Raw genomic sequence first — 23,562 nt, 5'->3', positions numbered from 1 at the left:
TCTGGTGAGAGTACGAGCATAGAAATGTCAGAAATGGAGGCAAAAATGCCAATTTCAGCTGTTCCAATGTCACGACAGGATACGCCATACCAGAGGAATGACTGTTCGACTCTGAGAGAAGTTTCTGTAATAATGCATGCGGTTTGAATGATGAAAAATCGGATGCTTATATTTATGACAGCAAGCGGTATGGAAGATCTAAAACGATTCCAAACTGGGTAAATTGACGGAACATCTCAAAGTGACGCCAGGAATATATTACCAGCTTCTAACTATTCATGTTCAAAGGGATAATTTTAGCATTCCTCGAGCATTTGTTCTTTTAAACAAACCGAAACAACATACAGAGCATGCTATGAAAAATTAAAGAGTTATTGGATAACAACCAGCCTCAAATATTACTGTTGACTTTGAGAGGGCTTCTATTAATGCGCTTTAAATACGTTTCTCTTACCCTAATGCAATTTTTTAAATGGCTGTTTATTTCACTTTTCTAAGTCATTATACTGTAAGGTTGTGGAACTTGGATTTAAACACCAAATATCACAACGATAATAATTCATTCTTTTGATGAGGTATTTTTCAGCACTTGTATCTGCACCTTCCGATGAAGTCATTGAAGTTTTTGAAGAGTTATCAGAAGATGATCAGATACCATCGGAATTTATCTCTTATTTCGAAACTACTTACATAGTGTATTAAGAGAAAGACGAAACAACCGACGCAGAGATCAACCTATGTACCCAATTACTTTCTGGAATGTATACTGAACTCAACAAGCTCTACCTAGGACTAATAAGTGTCGGGTTATTTCATAATGCTTTGAACGCATCTGTGACTAATTCTCACCCAACTCTTTGAAATTAATCATTGCATTGAAACAGGGGAAAGTTTAGCCTTTACAAAGCGTGTTCAGTTTGAACGTGGTGTTCCTTTTCCGAAAAATAAACAATATGCCGACATTAATGCACGTGATAAAGAACATTGTTGATAATTATAGAAAATGGTCATGATCAATTAGCATACTTGAGGTCCATTGCATATAACATGCACATATTCTAATTAAACTTAAGTTCTCTTTTTTTTTTGTCAAAAAAATGTATGGATTTTAATTTCTTTTTGTTTTTTAATAAAATTGTGATTTTTTCAAAAATGTGTGATTCCCTAATAAAATAATAGATTCAATGAGATTTTTTTCTAAAAAAATAAAAAATTTTATCCTTTTGTTCCTGAAAAAATAAATAAAACCCTACGCAAAATAAAACTAAAGTAGATGCTTGGTTTACATCTTTCAACAATCTAATGGCAGTTTAAAAGTTCCCTAGTTTCTAAAAATAGGCTGTAAATACATTAACTAGTAAAAAAATGGGTAATGTACCCAGTGGCAATGTTCTGGCTATTATTGGCATGTCCTGGGTGGGCAATATTCCCACATGGGCAATATTTCCACATGGGCAATGTTCCAGTGGCAATGTTCCTCATTGGCAATATTCCCACATGGGCAACGCTCCCATTGGCAATGTTCCCAGTGGCAATGTTCCCCTGGCAATGGTCCAGCGCCCCATTAGATCACCACTGTTATATTTCATGGTTAATGACCCAATACTAGACCCACCCGTTGACTGCCACCTTCCGTGGACCAGTTTACTTTAGTAACAATACAGTGGGAAAGTACAGCAACCCACTTTGAAGTATCCTGAAGGAGTGATATACCTCTCCAGAGACTTTAGGCATTGAGGAATGAAGCTTACTCCAGCGGAAGGAAGGTTTGTCATTCAAGTCTTGACATGGACAGCCATTATGCACAGGAGACACTGACCACCCAGGTGCCTAGACTCATGATGACAGCAGTAGCAGTGCTTGGACTGATATGCATACCACAGGAACATGAGATATGTGACCCCTCAAGTGCTTAGACTGGAGAGTAGCAGCATTATTACCTAGACTGGTATGCAGATCATAGGAATGTGAAATTATGAGTACACATGTGTAAAGCCCAAGGTTAACAGCGCTAATAGTACCTGAACTGTAGAAGCAACCAAGAGGCCTGGACCAGGACCCATACTGTGCAGGTCTAGTGACCATGGTACAAACCTGGAACCAGGACATAATGATTAGGTCTCAGGAGATCACTGTATTAAAAAAGTTGATGAAGTCAGGAGCCACAATCATAGGATTTTAATTGGCTTTAAATCTCGCCAACCAGACCAGGATCCGTGCTTAACAAGAAAACTGGATGAATCTCTCTGAGATTTAGAATATGCATAATTGAAATGTCTGTACATCCATTTGGAGCAGGGTTTCCCTGTAGTGAAAGAAGCCTAGCAAAGCATGCCTTGTTTGGTCATAGTAGTGCAGCTAGAGAGCTTGAGAATGTTCATAGAGTTCATGTTTGACATACAGGTAGTGCTTGAGTTACGATGATTTGTCTTACGATAATTTGATTTTGCAATGGGGTTAGCAATTAATACCGATGCGACAATATTTGGAAAATATTTTAAAATTTTGCATGGGCAGGCAGCAGCGTACAATCAGGCAGCGAGAGGGACCAAATTACAATAGACCAACTTCTTTTCCTCCATCTCTTTATCCCATCTTCTAGTTAAAAAAAGTAAAAGAGAACGATAAAAATATTGTTTGTAACGTTATATTCTTGCGTAAATGTGTACAGCCACAAACAGCCAAACAAGAAACTGCTGTTCTGCTAATAGCTGAATCGGATAACAACAGCTGTATTGCAATACACTCCCTGAACACCTGAATTAGCCCTGGTCACCTACCAGCCCGAACTATATCCCCATAACTCATTACCCACTAAGTGGGTAATTAACTTGTCAGCGTTACAACGCTTACAGAAAATCTTGTCAAATGAGTTACCTAGCATACAGTAGGCAAACGCTTGCTGCAAGTCCCAGCTGTGCACGATCCTAATTGCTTTTCGCTCGCTGTGCTGCTGCTGGACTTGTCTCTCATCAGGCGAATTTTTGGTTCTCATCCTGACCCCCATTTTTTTTTTTTTTTTTTTTTTTTTGGATAACAACTTGACTGGTTTTTATTGCCCTTCTCCTGGATTGTTCTTTTTCATGGCTTCTGTGCTCTTATAAGATTTTCAACAGTTAGAGCGACGTAAGGAAAGTTTTTTAAAAATTCACCATAAATCGAAATATTGTGCTGAGACTTCTCGGTTGCTGCAAAATAAAGGTAAATGATTGAGTATTACTAGAATGTAAGAGTTTTAGCTTACACTGTATTTTTCGACCATTTTCGGTCGAATCCAAGTTGATTGAAGGTTGAAATTTTGCACTTATCGTGATTTATATGAAAATGTCAAAATTGATAAAAGCTACAACCATGAGTTATTTGGTTGTATTCCTACATGAAATTGCACACATTTTCATATATAAACTTATGTAAAGGCTAATAGAAACAGTAAAATTAAGACAAAGTGACTAAAGAATTTCTGAGATTTTCAGCAGAGTTAGTGCGTGGACGTAAGGGAAAAGTTTGTTTCACCATAAATCAAAATATTGTAGTTAGACTTCGTTTGTTGCAAAATGAAGGTAAATGATTGAATATTACTAAAATGTAAGAGTTTTAGCTTAAAATTGCATTTTTCAACCATTTCAGTCGTCAAAGTTGACCGAAGGTTGAAACTTTGGAACTTATCATGATTTATATGAAAATATGTCAAAATTGATAAAAGCTACAACAATGAGTTACTTTTAGTTGTATTTCATGAAATTGCACACATTTTCAGTATATAAAACTTTATAAAGGCATTAGAAAAACGGGTAAAAATTACACAGTGACTAAAGAATTTCTGAGATTTTCAGTAGAGTTAGATGAGACATAAGAAAAAGTTTTTAAAAAATTCACCATAAATCGAAATATTGTGCTAGACTTCGTTTGTTGCAAATGAAGGTAAATGATTGAATATTACTAGAATGTAAGAGTTTTAGGGCTTTCATAATTGCATTTTTCGACCCATTTTGGTCGAGTCAAAGTTGACTTAGTTTGAAATTTTGGCACTCATCATGATTTATATGAAAATATGTCAAAAATTGATAAAAGCTACAAACCATGAGTTATTTTGCTGTATTCTTACATGAAATTACACACATTTTCATATATAAAAACTTTATGTAAAATTTATAGAAAATGGTGCAAAAATTACAACAGGACTAAAGAATTTCTGAGATTAGCTGATGCTCTTTGGGATAAGAAAGAAATTACAGACAATGTGCAGCTGGGTCACGCTTGAAACAAAAACAACAGCGATCCGAACTCCCAGCATCCTCAAGGCGCATGATTTAAAATTTTTCAAACAAGGCCCATATATTATTTTTCCTGCAAATATTTAAAAACTTTTGTATTAGACGTATTTAATGCCCACTTGGCACCTGAACAGACAACTTTTTGTCGACGTGAAAATATGTCCAGTCGTATGTTAAAGGGTTAATTATCAATATAGCTACTACATACAGTATACCCTGTTTGGCCATACTTCTTTAGGTGAATAAATTTTACCTGCTTTTGCCAGTAAACAGAGCTCATGTTTTATCTCAGATGCAAAATAATTTTTTCCACCTTCTTCTACCTCTTTGGAATTCCAAGTGTACATAGCAGTTGGTAATGTTTGGATAATATTGATTGTAGGTGTGACCAATAGAGATATCCTGCCTGCCAGCCACCCCAACTTCACAGCTGGTATTACTTCTAGTAGCATGCTGGAACAATACAGGTTGAATTTCATTGCCCAGCTGCAAGAATGACTCATGAGTCACAGAGCATTGTGTTTGAATGAAGCCGATATAAGTGAAGGCTCGAAAAGCTCCTGAACATATTCTAAGGCCTTCATTATGAATTGGGTCTACCGTTTTCAGCGTTGCATCTGATGCCGAGCCATATATTTCACTTCCATAATCAATGAGAAACAGCACTGTTGCTTTATACAGTAAAGTAAGGGTATGTCTATTGGCTCGCCAAGTAATGTTTGATAGTTTTTTAATTAGTTTAATGCTCTTTTACATTTTGATTTCATGTATGTTATGTGGGCTTTCCAGTTCAAGTGAGTATCAAATACTAATCCCAAAAGTTTTGCTGTTTGGCCAGTTGGTATAGAATGGTTTCTGATTTTTAAATCTGTTTCTTCACTTTTTTCCACTTTATTTTTATAAAACATTACTGGTTGAGTCTTTGGTATAGAAAAATTTGAAGCTACAGATGAGCCCATTCATCTATTTTATTATAGTTTTATTAATGATTTGCTCTGCATGTTTTATATGAGATGCTGAATAATATATGCAAAATCATCCATATACAAGTTACTTTAATTCCAATAGGTAGATTATTACCAATATCATTTATTATTGCTAGTAAACAGTGTTCCACTAAGGACACTTCCTTGTGGAACACCAGTTTCAAGTGGAAATGTACTTGACAATACGGTACATCATCAATTTTCACTTGAAAAGTGCGATTTGTCAGAAAGTTTTTGATAAACCAAGGCAACTTTTTAATATTGCATGTCTCCATGTAGCATCATATGCCTTTTCAATGTCAAAAAAGATGACTATAGTAATTTGTTTTCGTTCAAATCCAATTCGTATGTGGTCTTCCAAGTTAGACAGAGAATCCAGTGTAGAGCTGTTACATTGAGACCCAAATTGAGTGGGACTCAAAACTTTATTTTCTCGAATAGGCCGTACTCGTTTGACACATGGACACTTAATGAACAGTCCATGTGGCCCTCCCCCCAAATGCCCAGATTGCAATGTGTTGATAACAGTTAAGCATGTACTGTGTGAATGTCCAAAATATAAGCTGCAGTGATTATCAAATTTTGGAAATGAACCAATAAAAGAAATTTTGTCGGAATCTTCAACATTTTCAGTAGTACCCATTTTAATATGTTCATGAGAAGTTGTGAGTTAATTGATAAAATATAAAAAATCAATCAATCAGTATAAGGAATTTTAAGACAAGTAAATTTTAAGATTTTATTTAACCCTCAAACGCCGAGCCTCTATTTACAAAAAGTGTTCAGCGATGTCATGGCGGCTTGGGAGTTAAATACGCCGCCGAAAAAAGTTTTTTCAAAAATCACAGCAAGCTTAGTTTTAAGATCAAGAGTTCATTTTTGGCTCTTTTTGTCATTGCTTGAAGTTTAGTATGCAAACATCAGAATGAAAAATATCATCATATATAAATATTGAAATATATGACAGCGCAAAAATGTTCATATATAATTGTAAACAAATCGTGCTGTGAGCAAAACGGTTAAAGCTAACGTAGTTATTTTTTCTTTTGTATTGTACACTAAATTGCGATGACTTTGGTATATAACAAATTGTAAAACGATCAAAGCAACACAGAGAAAATATTATCACAAATGATGCATGAATTTGTAATGCGCGGACGTTAAAAAAAGTTTTTTAAAAATTCACCATAAATCGAAATATTGTTAGAGACTTCCTGTTTGTTACAAAATGAAGGTAATTGATTGAATATTACTAGACTGTAAGTGTTTTAGCTATTAAATTGCAAAGTTTTCGGACCATTTCAGTTGAGTTAAAAGTTGACCAAGGTAAAATTTTCTATTTATTGTGATTTATAAGAAAATATTTCAAAACTGATAAAAGCTACAACCATGAGTTATATTTGTTGTATTTATGAAAATGCACATTTTCATATATAAAACTTGCGTAACGGCTATTAGAAAATGGTGCAAACATTACGCAAGTGACAAAAGAATTTGAGATAAGTTCGGGTCGAAGTTACCATGTGGACGTAAGAAAGATTTTTTTTTTTCAAAATTCACCATAAATCGAAATATTGGGCTCGAGACTTCAATTTGTTGCAAAATGAAGGTAAATGATTAATATTACTAGAATAGAAATGTGTTATTTTAGCTACCATTATGCTTTTCTAATTATTTCAATCGAAAGGTGGACTGAAGGTTGAAATTTTGCACTTATCGTGATTTATATGAAAAATATTTCAAAACTGATAAAAGTTACAACTATGAGTTATTTTTTGTTGTTTTCATATGAAATTGCGCACATTTTCATATATAAAACTTTATGTAAATTAATTAATATAAAACGGTGCAAACATTACGACAAAGTGATGAAAGAATTTGAGATGTTCGCCAAGTTACTGCCGATGGAAGGAAAAAAGTTTTTTTTAAATTCACCATAAACGAAATATTGTGCTAGAGACTTCCCGTTTGTTGCAAATGAAGATAAATGATTGAATATTGCTAGAATGTAAGATTTTTAGCTTACAATTGCATTTTTCGACCATTTTTTCGAGTTAAAGGACCGAAGGTTGAGATTTTGGCACTATCGTGATTTATATGAAAATATTTCAAACTGATAAAAGCCCCAACCTATGAGCTATTTGTTGTTGTATTCTACATGAAATTGTGCACATTTTCATATATAAAACTTTATGTAACGACTAATATAAAACGGTGCAAACATTACAACAAAGTGAAAAAAGAATTTCTGAGATGTTCCGGTTTGTTACATGGACGGACATAAGGGAAAATATTTTTTTAAAATTCACCATAAATCGAAATATTGTGCTAGAGACTTCCAATTTGTTGCAAAATGAAGGTACATGATTGAATATTACTAGAATGTAAGAGTTTTAGCTTACAATTGCATTTTTCGACCATTTCGGTTGAGTCAAAGTTGACCGAAGGTTGAAATTTTGGCACTTATCGTGATTTATTTGAAAATATTTCCAAACTGATAAAAGCTACAACCATGGGTTGTTTTTTGTTGTATTTTACATGAAATTGCACACATTTTCATATATAAAACTTTATGTAACGGCTAATATAAAACGGTGCAAAAATTACGACAAAATGACGAAAGACTTTCTGAAATTTTCGGCCGAGTTTCCTCACGGATGTAAGGAAAAAGTTTTATTCAAAAATTCACCATAAATTGAAATATAGTGCTAGAGACTTCCAGTTTGTTGCAAAATGAAGGTAAATGATTGAATATTGCTAGAATGTAAGAGTTTTAGCTTATAATTGTTTTGACCATTTTACGATTAAGTCAAAGTTGACTGAAGGGTTGAAATTTTTTGTAGTCGATATACCGTATGTCCACTCTGCACCCAACAGACAATTTTAGTTGACGTATGGTACGTCCAGTCGGCATTTAAGGGTTAATTTATTTTGAATTTTAATTTACCTTTTTAGTGAGTATATATGGAAACATGAGTATAAATGTATTTATTGTGTGAGTGTGTTCCAGTATGAAAGCATATGCCTTTTAACAGCCTTTAATTTCATTTTCATTTTCGTTCATTCATCATTAATGAGTGACCTATTTGGTCCCAGTGCTAGGCTTCTAGCCTAGACTTGTCATTTCATCCTAATCCTTCAGGCCAGCCCTATGAGAGCTGATAGTCAGCTTAGTGGCCTGGTTAAACTTTTTTAATAATAATATTATTTGAAGTAGACTCTGAGGAGTCCTGGGTCCTTTATGTGGTTGCCAGTATGAAGCATTCTTGTATTAAGGTTGCTGTCCAGATACTGTCATATGATTCTTAGATCATATCTTATTTGCTCGGATTTGCTAGTGATTTCTTTCTTAATAAATGCTTTGTTGGTCTTCCCTTTTGATTTTCAAAATAATTTTCTCAAGTAAGGCAGCGATTTGAATTCCTCAGAACAAAGGTTGTGTGAAATATTTTAATATCCATATAGGTGAAGGAGTGGTAACTGAAAATTTACAAAGTTTAAGGAAAGATGTTAGTGAAAATGTAGTTGGAGTGTGACAATTTAATATGTGAAAATGTAGTTGGAGTTTGACAATTTAATTGTCAGGCACCACTTCTCCTTATAGTATGGTCTGGAAGACAATGAAAATTCAAGATGGATAAAAAAAGTCTGTGTTTATACTTGAAAGCATGGTAAATAGTAGTTATCACAAAAAAAATTCATGTTTGTCACTTTTGATTAGAGAACTATTCAAAGATATGATATAAGCAGAAGAAACAAATACAGTAGTCTGATTGTTATGGATCTTCCTGAAAACAGACAGATGGTAGCGAATTCGAAATTAGGTAAATTATTAGTTTTAGAATAGGCTGTAAAACCAGGTTTTGCTCTTAATTAAAAATTTTGTTTGCTGTAAACTTTCAAGAGATGAATTAGTTATAAGATATTGTAATTAAAAATTTTGTTTGATATGAACTTTCAAGAAATGAATTAGATATAAGATACTGCCATCATCTTTCATTTGAGATGACTTTTCATTCACTTTTTATTATGCTTTTCTTATGTGATATAAAAATTCTTTTCAGTGCTTATCATGGAAACCTTGGAAATCTAATAGACATCAGCCCAAAAATGTTCAAACAGATGGCACAGGGGAAAAAGGAATTTGTTCATGTGATTCCCTACCCTGATCTATATCGTGGGAATCATAGAGAGGATGATCCTCGAGCAGGTAATTGTATTCATCCTTAATATCTTTAGCATTACGGCACTGTCTTCTTCTTCTTCTTCTTCTTCATCTTCTTCTTCTTCTTCTTAGTATAGAACATGAAAAACAGCATAGAATTAATAATAGAAGAGAGATAACAGAAACACAAATGAGATTAAGCAATTAAATTATGAAATGTTACTTACTTGATTCTGTGCAGCAAGAAAGCTTTTGCTTCCAGTTTGAACTTTCAAAATTTCAGCAGTTGAGCTATAAGACTTGGAATATCATTCGGTAATATGTTCAGGATGTTATTGTTTTTAATATCATTATTGTTGATAGGTTACTGGTTACCATTTTAGAATCTCATAAGTATGGCCCTAAGACTGTAACAAAATTACCCCCTTGATGTGGGACCACCTTGACGTGGTGAGGGGGCTTGTGAATCCCAGGAAGTTGTTCCTGGGTTTGAGTCCAAGCATCTCGTATATGATGATACTGTATATATGTTTGGATTTAATTTTTGTGGAATTTTCCACTTTTGCTCATATTTGTTGGACCTGTTAAATAGGAAAAGATACCATAACTGGGATTGGGTTTATATCTGAAGCTAAATAGTGGAATAGTGGGAACTGTGGTAGGACCATCAACTGCCCGATAATGTTCGGACCTGAGAGTTATCAGATTGATAGCTCAAAGGCGGAATTGATCTTTAGGGCTGGACCATGGATTCCAGGGGGTGTCTGGTTCTGGGGATAGGACCCTCTGCATTCTATCTGGTTTGCCCATAACATGATTAGGATGGTGATGAATGTATTCTAGTAATATTGTCAGTCCTAGCAAGCGGATTTGGCTTACACTTGGGCCACTCTAATCATGTTGTGCCGTCCCCTGTGGGGTAGGGTAGGGAGTGGAGATTTGGGAATCAGTTCTCACTTGTGCCATTGGTGAAAGAATAAACTCCATGAAAGGCTGATGATATCTTTTTAAGGTTTTCAGGTTTATTTTTTTTTTTATATATACTTTAATCTTTATGATTAGTATTTTTAAAGATTTAAGTATCCCTGGGCCCTTTGATGGTAGCAACTCAGCACAGTTGACAACTGCTGGAACCTCCTCTGACAACCTCTCTGGAAAAATCAGAAAAAAATACTAATAAAATTACACTGGAGCCCTATGCTCCAATAAAAAGCAAACCAAAAAAAGCAAATATCTTTACCCAACCTTGAATCACTTCGACTCCCTCTGAAGTGGAAGTTGGTAACCTCTTTTGAAGTTGAAGTTGGCAAAGATTCCAGACTTTAGAAATGAAGAAGAAAATATCAGCATTGAAATTAGAAAACTTCCTGTTGAATCAACATTCAACGACTGAAATGTTGTTCAGACAAATAAAAGAGCAGATGTGGTTGATAGAAACCACAACAAAAAATCAATTAGAAAATTATGATAGAAACCACAACAAAAAATCAAGTAGAAAATTACTTAACTATAAAAAGTATTGATAATATAAAAGTACTGTATATATAAAAAACATAACAATATGAACAGTGTACAAGGTACCATAGTACTCCCTGATAATGATGAAGAACCAATAGAAAAGAATATATTACTGGATTCCCTTAAAAAAAGGTACAACAATGTACAAGATTGTGAAATATACAAAATAGCCAGTAGATGGACTAATGGAAGAACACTGAGAATAGCAAAAATAAAATTTGAAGGCCTTGAATTACCCTTAAAAATTAAAGTCTTGGGCCAAAGCAGAGAACTTAGACTGTATGTTGTGCCAAAACTGTAGTACTTGTTGACATACAAGGAAATATTGCTGTAATACATCTATATGTGCGTACTGTGGATCTGACAAACATACCACACAATGGAGTTGTGGTGAACCAAAATGCGTGAACTTTGGACAAAATCACCATGCAAGATCTAAGGAGTGTATGTATTATATACACAATACAGCATTAAAATTACTTCAGGAAAAGACAGGAATACCTATAAAAGAGGCCAAATTAGAATTAAAAGTTAGAGGAATGCATGATCCTGCTAGGAAATGAACATTTCTACTGTAATAAGATCAAATAATGAAACAAAAAATGGAAATAGATAAGAATAACAAAACCCTGATAGACCAGTCTCAAAGAAAAATAACCACTTTGCAAGAAGAAACTGATAGAGCAAAGAACCAAGAAATGTATAAAAATATTTGTTCAAATTCATTTGAGATGTTAAGAGAAATGGAAACACTAGAAGATAAAATAAGCACCACAGAAATTTTGGAAGATAGTTACTAGAGAAAAAAAAGAGGCCTTTAGAGAGAATTCCAACCAAGGCCAAGTTACTAGAGAAAAAAATAGAGGCCTTTAGAGAGAATTCCAACCAAGGCCAACAAAAAACCAACTATTATTAGAGATACATCCACTAAACTAAGGGCGGGAGACCCGAAGAAAGAACATAAACCAAAAAAATTATAAGAATAAACTTTTGTCTCTTAAAGTAATAATAGAACCAATGGAAATAGATACCCAGGACATCAAGGAACTAGTAGAGGAACAAACCATTGACAAGAATGATCATGTGATGGGAGAAGAGATTACTCCATCACCTATAGTAGGTGCAGCAAGAGTAAACGAAAAAATGACACATGAAAACGCATGTAGATGTAATGAATGTTTCATTGAACTGTGCAACAAAAACAAAAGCATAACAAAGGACAATTTATCAAATACTATACGAAATTTTATAAGATACAGAAATAAAGAAACTACTAATTTAGACACTCAGGAAAAGAGGTGTATGTGCATTGGACACATAGTGTCTTATAAAGAAAAACAAATAAATGTAAATAGAATTTTAGAAAAAATGCAAATTGATGATCCACAAAAACACTTGAACGCACTAATGTAATTCTTTCGATAATATTATTCAGTGGAATGTAAATGGTCTATAGACCAAATTACATTTGGAAGAAATACAACGATTACTAAGAGAATATGAACCAATGATCTTATGTTTACAACATGTCAACAAAACAATATCAACAGTAGGTATATATACCTTAGTATCTACATCTAGAGAGGACGAAGGAAACTTAGGTACTGCTATATATGTACTATACATAACAAAGTATGTTATGACAGAGTACCTGTAAACTTAACTGACTTGCAAATATCAAGTCTTAAAATACGAATAAAAAACACTAATTACATAATTTATAATTTGTACAACCAACCTAATAAAAATTATGACATTGATAAACTTAAACATTTCACTTAACAATACCAAGGAAACCTACATTAATAGTAGGTGAGATTTTAATGCTCACAACCCAATATGGGACTGTAATTAGCCAAACTCAGCCACAGACCAGGGAGTAAAATAGAAGAGTTCATGGATTAAACGACATGTGCTGTATAAATGACAAAATTATTAACACATATTTTTCAAAAACACATGGAACATTTTCCTCAGAAGACTTAACTCTATGTACAACAAGTATGACAGATTAGATTGGAATACAGTTGATGACTTTGCACACTAGTGATCATTTCAGTATTAATTTTATTACAAAATAATCCTATAAAACATGTCCCCATTATAACATTTATAAAGCAGATTGGAGCAATATGAAACGCACACAAGAAACATCCCATCATTTGAATATTTAAAAGACCATAATGAGACTAATAAACTTCTTGTTGATTTCATTAAAAATGCTGCTGATAAAGCAATACCAAAATCAAAACCCCATCCAACAAAACACACAGTTCCATGGTGGTCCGATAAGCTAACAGAATTAATATAAAACACTCATAGATAATTTGAATAGAAAGTTCAGTTAAATAAATAAAACATTACCGATATTAGAAGGAACTTTACAAAAATTTACTGCACTATTACTAGAAATTGATACATTGAAACCTCTAAACAACAAAATATCTGCAAAATTAAAAAAAAGAAGCAGTTCAAGGAAGAAACATTTCATGGAGGAAATACATATCAAATCTCTCTAATAATACCCCATACAAAATATGGGAAAAATTCTGAAATAAATGGCACGTGTTAAACCAATGCAGACATACCATATTAAAAGATGGGAAAAGAACACTTGGATCCAAAAAGGAATCAGTATATAATAGAGAAAATTTTAGCAAATGTAAATGCAGTAAACCCTTATCGCTGCTTTTCACGATTCAGACTCGCCTATTTATGGATTTCCTCAGAACATATATACATATATACATTATTTGCAGAAAAATTCCTGCATTCGCTGTATTTTTCATATATCTATCTACTCAATTGTATTTTCTTATATAATTTTCTCATGACTAAATGCACTTTTAGATAAAACAATTAAAATACTTGGGTACCCAGGTAGTGCCGAGTTACGATAATTTGATTTTGCGATGTAAGCAATTAATACACACGACAATATTTATAAAATATTTTACCCTTCATGCAGGGAGCAAGCATACAGTCAGGCAGCGAGAGAGACCAAATTACAATATACCAACTTCTTTTCCTCCATCTATCCCATCTTCTAGTTAGAAAAGTAAACGAGAATGATAAAAGTATACTGTTGCGTAAATGCATACAGCCATAAACAACCGAACAAGAAACTGTTGTTTTGCTTATAACCACATCGGATAGCAACAGCCGTTTTGCTTGTATTTCAGCCACCGTACAGTAGTAAACAATTACTATAGTTACGTTACAAATGACGTTCAGTAGAATAGGACTGAAATATTTTTACAATATACCCTATTCGCTATGGATAAAAGATCGGCAAGGAAATATAATGCTAAATTTAAGCTGCAAGTTGTAGCTGAAGCTGAGAAAACAATCTTCAAGCTGCTGATGACTGTAAATTATCGTGCATCAGCAACATGGATGAAACCCAACCCTAGTTAAAATTGGAGAGAAAGTATTTTAATCAAAACTACTGGGCATGAAAGAAGACATTACTGCTGTTTTTATGTGGATAAATGATAAATACATAAAGCTCTTATGATATTGAAATCAAGTGAAAATAGCGAACTAATAATTTTATTTTATTTTACACAAAAGCATGCCCCCAAACAGCCAATATCATCTATTAGCGAAAAAAATACCTAATTGAATTTCACAACGAGATGTATTTAACCTCGCCATCGCCTGTTGCACTGCCGCATAACGCTGCATACCGCATTTATATTCCCATCACCACGAAATATAATAACCATCATTTGCCACTAAACTTTCTGTTATTCATATTTTTCGCTTATATTCTTATGTGAAAAACATTGTGTACATACTAATGAATAGTATATATATATATATATATATATATATATATATATATATATATATATATATATATATATATATATATATATTTAGTATATATATATATATATATATATATATATACAGGTAGTCGATTTAACACCTATGCGACTTATGACTGACCGACTTTACTGATTGCTACGCATAAATATAATAATAATATATATAATATTTAATTTTATATTTTGCTAAAATACGCGGAGAGCCACAGCAGATGATACTTTTTCCGCTTACCGCAGCGCTTCATATCCGAGAGATGCTCAGCTTTCGCAGCATTTGTGTGTTTGTGTCGTTCGAAAATGGTAAAAGATTCATATTTTTGTAATGTATTTTGTATTTTTATTTTTTGCAAATAAATCAAATGTAATAACAAATTACCGATTTGATGGCTTATAATACGATGTCTGTATAGGGACGCACCCCAATTTCAGCAGGACATTGAGGGGAAAAAAAAAATAAGGTTTAGCCTATGCTCATATGGATTTTGGTAAGTAAAACTGTAGTATTAGGTTGTCATATGCATATTACTTTTTACCACAGAATCAAATAAAAAACATTAATAAAGAAGTTATTTACCATATTTATATTTATCAAAAATATGTATTATACAATCAGCCATTTACTACTGATCGAATGTTTCGCCTGCTGCTGAAAGCTACCATAGGTTTACCAATAGATTGCAACACATTAATTTGTAAACATTGTTTCTACCGCAGAATCAACAAAAACATTAATAAAGATGTTACCTACGGTAATATATGTTATATATCCATTATATATTATAAAAGTATGCAATCAAGGGGTAAAATCCAATAAATAAAATGTTTCCTTATGTAACGTCGAGTCTCAAGTAGCAACTGAACAATGCGTTATTATTCTTAAAAGAGAATGCTAGCACGAAGTTACGGCATCAACTCAACGAAGCCTTGTTATTATGCCTAAAGAGAATGGTAGCAGGAATTGTCAACCACCAATTGATCGGCCATGTTGTTATGCGTGAAGAGAATGTTAGCAGGAATTGCCAACTACGAACTGAACGGGCCTTGTTATCCGTAGAAGTTTCGAGATAATCACCAATAGTGGCAGCACACGCATCGTTTATATCTATAAATGTGGAATGCGCAACCATTGTAGACGATTTATAATGATATTAACATTTTAATGAAAATATCGATAATAACAACGTAGATATTGATTATAATACTAGCATTAGTAATTGCGGTGATGGTAAGTGTGATAATGATAAATAATTATAATAAACTTTGTTTTTTTAATAGGTTATTAGGATAACACCGAATTTTACGCATCTACGTGACGTTTCATATACTTCGGCCAAAATTTTTAAATTTTGAGCCTACATTATGTACATAGACGAGGGGATTTTAGGCCATTTTTTTGTTAAAGTGTTGGCTCTTATACGTCACAACACGGTATGTATTAATTCAAACCTATAAATAAACAAAGTAAAATAATACGTATACGGTAGCCGATTGGCAATGCAAATGGCGGATAAGAAAATGTAAACAGACCAGACAGATGATTGAATTGCATACACAAAAATGTTAAATACAGTAATAAAAGTAAGTATTAATCAAGGAGTTCATATGATAAGATTTCACATGCTAAACGTAAAAATAGGCACTATACATGCACATTTTTGGGATAATATAAATGTATATGTAGGCTAGTCATACTTAGGATATAATATATGATGGATAATATACAGTAGGTACAGAATACATGTACATATGTGGTTATCGACTTACGACGAGATCGACTTCCACCGCTCTGTCAGAACCTAATGTCACGTAAAGTCGACCCACTACCTGTATATATATATATATATATATATATATATATATATATATATATATATATATATATATATATAATATATAATATATATATATATAGTATATATATATATATATATATATATATATATATATATATATATATATATATATATATATATATATATATATATATATATATATATATACACATATATATATAAAAAAAGAGGAATATTTAGTGGAAAAGTAATTGCAGAAATAGAAATAGTAGTAAAGTAGTGAAATAAAGCAGAAAAAGTAGTAAAGTATTAGTAAAATAGTACTAGTAGTAGTAGCAGTATATACTAGTTTTCTACGGAAACAGTTAGTCTAGGTTCATAATGAAACAGCGATACATCAATTGATGTTTAGTGCATTGGTAATAATAATAATAATCATAATCATAATAATAATAACAATAATAATAATAAAAAAATTCAACAGTAATACCTACTACTACAACTTGTAGTAGAAAAATAATGATAATAAAAATTACATGTTATTGTAAAAAAAAATGAAAGAAGTTTTCAAAAACATAGTACACTTTCCTGTTGACCTGAAAATACCCTCTGCCCGGCATTCATCCATTCACACAGTCTGTCAATATCATCATCACAAAAAAAGAAACAAAATGCATCTGGTGGGCAGATGAAGTCGGTTGTGCAAACAGAGATCCCATTGTCACCCTCCGTGAAATCGGGGGTGGGTCTGGGCGCACGTCACAAAATGGATCTGTTATGAACTGCCAACCTTCATCGACAATGGGTTCAATGTCTTCTAAATACTCGGTGTCGCTGTCATCCTCTAAGCAACTATAACCACTATCACTATAATCATCTAACAGATTTGGCTGGTATTCAGACCCAGAATCTGAAATACTATCATCCGACATCATGATACTGAAAAATAAAAAGACATGTAAAATAACTGCAATCAAAAGGGAAAAAAGTTTAGCATTCGAATCCAAATGGTTTACTCACAAGATCGTGACAATGTTTCATACATAACAGCTTGAGGCGCACTGGCAGGTGCTGGACGACACTTATAATATCCTGTATGAATATGACGCCACGACGACCATCGGACACTCATTGGCTAGAATGAATAGTGGGTGGAGCTTCGCACCTTCTCTCGCAGACACAATACTACGCCTGAAACCCATCCAAGCTGAAGAAAACAGCTCTGCTTTTCGAGGAGGGATGAAAGACGATAGGCGACGTCGCGGCTTCTCCTTTTTATTGTATTGCAAAAAGACGACATGTGTACGCCCCGGTGGCTGGGCTTAAGGTATATTTCAACTTTAAAACACTTTGTATAATGAAAAGTATCTGGAGATTCATTTACGCTAACTAGAAGCGAGAAAAGCACTCTGAACTGAGTTAAATACAGCGAAATAAACTTACTGTGTAATCGACTTCCAAACCAAAACATTGATCGCTATGATCGCATTTTATAATACAAAAGCAATATAAGAATATATGCAATATTATTGGATAAGTGAAGTAAAGCTTAATATTTTAAAAGATCCAATGAAAAGATGCATATTCATTATGTTGATGTTTTTATAGAGTACAGTATAATGTAGGCTAGGCTACTGTATATGTATACTATATACCATAGTGTAGGCTAAGTTAATTCTTGTTTGTTATTCAATTTCTCTTTGTATTGAATTATCATAAGTCACTCTGCCTGAACCTCTAGAATTAGCTGATATTAATAATTACCATACCGTGTATGCATAAAGTATACTTTATAGTGTAGATAGCCTCACCGATATGTATACATGGCAAATTTAATAATTAGTGGTGAATAGCCACATTCGAGATACATTTTTTCCAACAAACAATGGGTTTTTTGGAAGCTAACCCTATCGTAAGTAGGATAATACCTGTATAAGCATTTTTAAAGTTTTTTTTTTTTTTTTCTGAACTATGAAAATAGGCAGTTCTAAGTGTTTTTTGAAGGGCTTCATATCTCATGATTTTAGCCATTCGCAGGGTTGTGGTATCATCCCCGCGAATGCGAGGATTTTACTGTAGTGATAAAGTTTTAGATGAACACTTCCGCACAACGAAAAATAATATAGTTAATAACAATAAATTTTGAAACAATCGAAGATACATATTATAATAGAAAATTTAATATGGAAGAGTTGGAATATGCTCTCTCGAACAGCAATAAATCTGCTTCTGGAGGTGACAATATTTGTTTTTAGATGACCTGCCACTTAGCATCTTTGGCATGATCATACCTATTAGAGTTTTATAATCACTTATGGCTTTGAAATTTATTTCTAGATGAATGGCATAAAGCTGTAATTATTCTTATCCTCAAACCTGGAAAGGATCCCAGTAATGTAAATAATTACAGACCAATTTCTTTAACCAGCTGCTTATGCAAATTGTTAGAGAAAATGGTAAATGCTTGACTAACATGGCACATTGGAGAAAATAAATTTTGACTCCCACTCAGTTCGGGTCACAATGTAAGAGATCTACATTAGGTTCTCTCTCTAACTTGGAAGACCATATACGTAGAGGTTTTGAATGAAAACAAATTACTGTAGCTGTCTTTTTTAACACTGAAAAAGCATACGATACTACTTGGAGGTATGCCATATTAAAAACTTTGCAAAACAACAACATCCGTGAACATTTACCTTGGTTTATCCAAAACTTTTTGACAGATCTCAGTTTTCAGGTGAGAATTGATGATGTTCTGTCTAGAACATTTCCACTTGAAAATGGTGTTCCACAGGGAAGTGTTCATAGTGGCACACTGTTTACTTTAGTAATTATTGATATCAGTAATCTACCTATTGGCATTAATAATAACCTGTCCTGTATATGGATGATTTTGCCATATATTATTCACCATCTTGAATAAAGCATGCAGAACGAATCATTAATAAAAATCAAGTAAAAATAGATGACTGGGCATAAAAAGTGGAAAAAAGATGAAGAAATAGATTTAAAAATCAGAAACCATAGTATATCAATTGGCCAAACAGCAAAATTTTTGAGATTAGTATTTGATACTCACTTGAACTGGGAAGCCCACATAACATACGTAAAATCTAAATGTAAAAGAGCATTAAATCTATCGAACACTACTTGGGGAGTCGTTAGACATAACCTTAATGTACTGTATAAAGCAACATTTCTGTTTATCATTGATTATGGAAGCGAAGTATATAGCTCAGCGCTGGATGTTAGACCTTGTTCACAATGAAGGCCTTAGAATATGCTCAGGAGCCTTTAGATCATCACCTAAATCATCATTACAAGTTGAATGTTGTGAACTACCACTGTCTCTCCATAGAGAGCTCGTAACAATGAAAAGTGCTATAAGAATTCAGACAAGTGATTCCCCAACAAAAAAATTATTTGAATTAAGAAATGTATTTATAAATAACCATCCACCACCTTTCCCAGTTAGAACTAGAAGAGTGTTTGAGTTACTGAATATAAATATACAAGTGCCTTTAATAGTAAAATTACGTCCTTCCTGGATAATGAATGAAATGAGAATTTGTACACACCTGAAATATTTATCAAAACGTTACTCATATACACCAGAACACTGTAGACAACATACAATAGAGCATATAAGCGGAAAAGGTCCACATTACACAATATACACAGATGGATCTTAATCAGAACATGGAGTGGGATATGCTGCAGTGTCCCAAGACAAAACTTATCAGTTCTCTCTTCCTAATGATGCTTCAGTAGTCACAGCAGAATTATGTGGAAATGCATCAGCTATAAAAATAATTAAAGAAACATCATTCAATAATTTTGTGATTTTTAGTGACTCGGGAAGCACTATATAAGCTACTCATAGTTACAAATAAAAAAATATTGTAGTACAACAAATTAAATTATTCTCCATAACTTATATAATAATGGAAAAAATGTAGAAATATGTTGGATCTCTACCCATGTAGTGATCAAAGGAAATGTAGAGGCAGACAAAGCAGCCAAAGAAGCAACCCACATGACAAGATCAAATGTGAATACAGTATCCCTGTTGCTGATTATGTAACACGCATAAAAGTGGATATCATAAATAAATGGCAATATATATGGAATGAAGAACCTGAAAATAATAAATTGAAACAAATAAAACCTAATGTTAAAAAATGGAGTTCATCATATCAAAGAGAGAGACACGCACAAGTAATTCTAACACATCTCAGAAAAGGCCATACTCCTCTGACACATGGACACTTAATGAGCAGGCCACGTGGCCTGCCTCCCGAGTGCTCAGAGTGCAAGGTGGTGATAACCATCAGACATGTGTTATGTGTGTACAAAGGGTGACCAACAGTGACTGTCAACTTATGGAAATAAGTCAGTGGAGGAAATTTTGCCAGAATCCTTTACATTTTCAGTCGTTCCGATTTTGATGTTCATGAAGAACTGTGATTTAATTAATAAAATATAAAAATAAGTAAATAATAAAAGCACAAAAACCCTTAAAGCACTTGTCAAATTAAAAAAAAAAGCATAATTTTAAAATATTACTTAATGTATACTCTGAATTTGCACATACCTTTTTAGTGTGTATGTAAGGAAGCATGAGTAAATGTATTTATTGCATATGTACCATGTTTGTTTAACCCTCTAACGCCAAGCCTCTATTAACAAAAGTGTCTGTCGTATGCCGGCGGCGTTCGGGAGTTAGCGCCGAAGCGGAAAAAAAAGTTTTTTAAAAAAAATCACAGCACGCTTAGTTTTAAGGTTAAGAGTTCATTTTTGGCTCCTTTTTTTTGTCATTGCCTGAAGTTTAGTATGTAACCATCAGAAATGAAAAAAAATATCATTATCATATATAAATATTGAAATATATGACCGCGAAAAAAAAATTTCATATATAATTGTATACAAATTGCGCTGTGAGCAAAACGTTAAAGCTAACGAGTTATTTTTTTCATTGTATTGTACACTAAATTGCAATGATTTTGGTATATAACAGATTGTAAAACGATCAAAAGCAACACAGAGAAAATATTATCACAAAATGATGCATGAATTTGTAACGCCATGATCGAAAAAAATGTTTTTTTCAAAAAATTCACCATAAATCGAAATATTGTGCTAGAGACTTCCCGCTTGTTGCAAAATGAAGGGTAATTGATTGAATATTACGAGACTGTAAGTGTTTTAGCTATAGTTACAGTTTTCGACCATTTTGGTCGAGTTAAAGTTTGACCGGAAGTAGAATTTTTCTATTTATCGTGATTTATATATGAAAATATTTCAAAACTAATAAAAGCTACAACCATGAGTTATTTTTTGTTGTATTGTACATGAAATAAGCATATTTCCATATATAAAAACTTGTGTAACGACTAAAAATAAAAATGGTGCAAACATTACGCACAAAGTGACAAAGAATTTCTGAGATGTTCGCTGAGTTACCGTATGGGACGTATGAAAAAGTTTTTTTCAAAAAATTCACCATAAATCGAAATATTAGTGCTAGAGACCCCAGTTTGTTGCAAAATGAAGGTACATGATTGAATATTACTAGAATGTAAGAGCTTTAGCTTACAAATTGCGTTTTCGATCATTTTGGTCAAGTTAAAGTTGACCGGCGGTTGAAATTTTGGCACTTATCATGATTTATATGAAAATATTTCAAAACTGATGAAAGCTACAACTATGAGTTATTTTCTGTTGTATTCTTACATGAAATTGCACATTTCATATATAAAACTTTTATGTAATGACTAATATAAACGGTGCAAACATTACGACAAAGTGACGAAAGAATTTCTGAGATGTTCGCCGAAAGTTACCATAAAGCAGACGTAAGGAAAAGTTTTTTTTTTTCAAAAATTCACCATAAGTCGAAATATTGTGCTAGAGACTTCCAATTTGTTGCAAAATGAAGGTAAATGATTGAATATTACTAGAATGTAAGAGTTTTAGCTAATTAACTGCGCTTTTCGACCATTTCGGCCGAGTCAATGTTGACCAAAGGTTGAAATTTTTTGTAGTCGACGATTTATGTTTATCACTTGGCACCCAACAGACAATTTTAGTCGACGTATGATACGTCCAGTCGGTGTTTAAGGGTTAAGAGGAGCGTTTGTCAGTGGGGCCTAGTTGTTTTTTGTGATCAGATTTCTTGTGTGGCTGTTTTGATAATAAATAACAAGGTCTAGCTGGGTGTTGGCATCGTTGGTGAAGATGTTATGTGATAATTGTCAGTGGAGAAGATGTTATGTGATAATTTTTTTGATGACACGTTCGTCTTCTAAGTATTTGGAGTTCATCCTTGCCTTATAATAAAGAGTAACATTTCTTTGCGGATCGGGCTGTGGCTGCCATATTATAACTAAGCCTAAACCTTTTGATAAAAGACTTGAAATTGTGTTATTACTTGACTCGATATAACAGCATGTCGCCACCTCATCGACACCACAAACTCTCTACAGCCTCTGCTGCTTGCTGAAACCCTCAAGGAGGGTGCTGTATACACTAGTAACATCGTAACCCGTCAAATGAAAGAAGCCACCTAGGAGCTTAGGCAAAATGAAGACATCACTGTGCGCTGGGCTTATGATTACAACCAAAAGCTCGACGGATCCTGTCTGATCAGATGAAGTTCAAGCTGTAGAAGACATCTAGAGAGAGGCAAATAGTATAATTGAAGTTATCAATGCAGGTATTAATGCCGCACATCTGCCCATCACCAGAGACCGCGGTTTAAGGTGCTTGTAGGGGAATGTCAAGACGGGTAAACCCAACAACCCCTACGCCCGATCATCAGCCAAACGCCTGCACCTACCTATGGTTTGGCTAAACACCTCAACCAGATACTAACGCCTTATGTGCCTGACCACCACAGCCTCCGTTCATCAGTGGAATTTCTAGAAAAGATCAAGGATACCTCCTGAGTTGGAACTATTGCCTCTCTGGAGGGCAAATCGTTATTTACCA

General features: G+C 33.4%; 1 protein-coding gene across 8 annotated transcripts in view; it reads left to right on the top strand.

Moving 5' to 3' along the window:
• Window positions 1-23,562, top strand: part of LOC136838617 (ethanolamine-phosphate phospho-lyase-like) — a 156,235-nt gene that overhangs the window by 51,550 nt on the left and 81,123 nt on the right. For all 8 annotated transcript variants that reach the window (XR_010853057.1, XR_010853063.1, XR_010853055.1 and 5 more), the window contains one exon: window positions 9,325-9,470. Coding sequence is in view for 3 of the 8 variants with exons in the window: in XM_067103888.1 (XP_066959989.1) it covers window positions 9,325-9,470 (146 nt within the window). In the remaining 5 variants the exon portion in view is untranslated. The remainder of the gene's footprint in view (window positions 1-9,324; window positions 9,471-23,562) is intronic.

Source organism: Macrobrachium rosenbergii, chromosome 1 (assembly GCF_040412425.1).
Source record: "Macrobrachium rosenbergii isolate ZJJX-2024 chromosome 1, ASM4041242v1, whole genome shotgun sequence".
NCBI classification, from domain to species: domain Eukaryota; kingdom Metazoa; phylum Arthropoda; class Malacostraca; order Decapoda; family Palaemonidae; genus Macrobrachium; species Macrobrachium rosenbergii.
The sequence above is the reverse complement of the archived record's forward strand: the minus strand, read 5'-3'. Positions and strand labels throughout refer to the sequence as shown.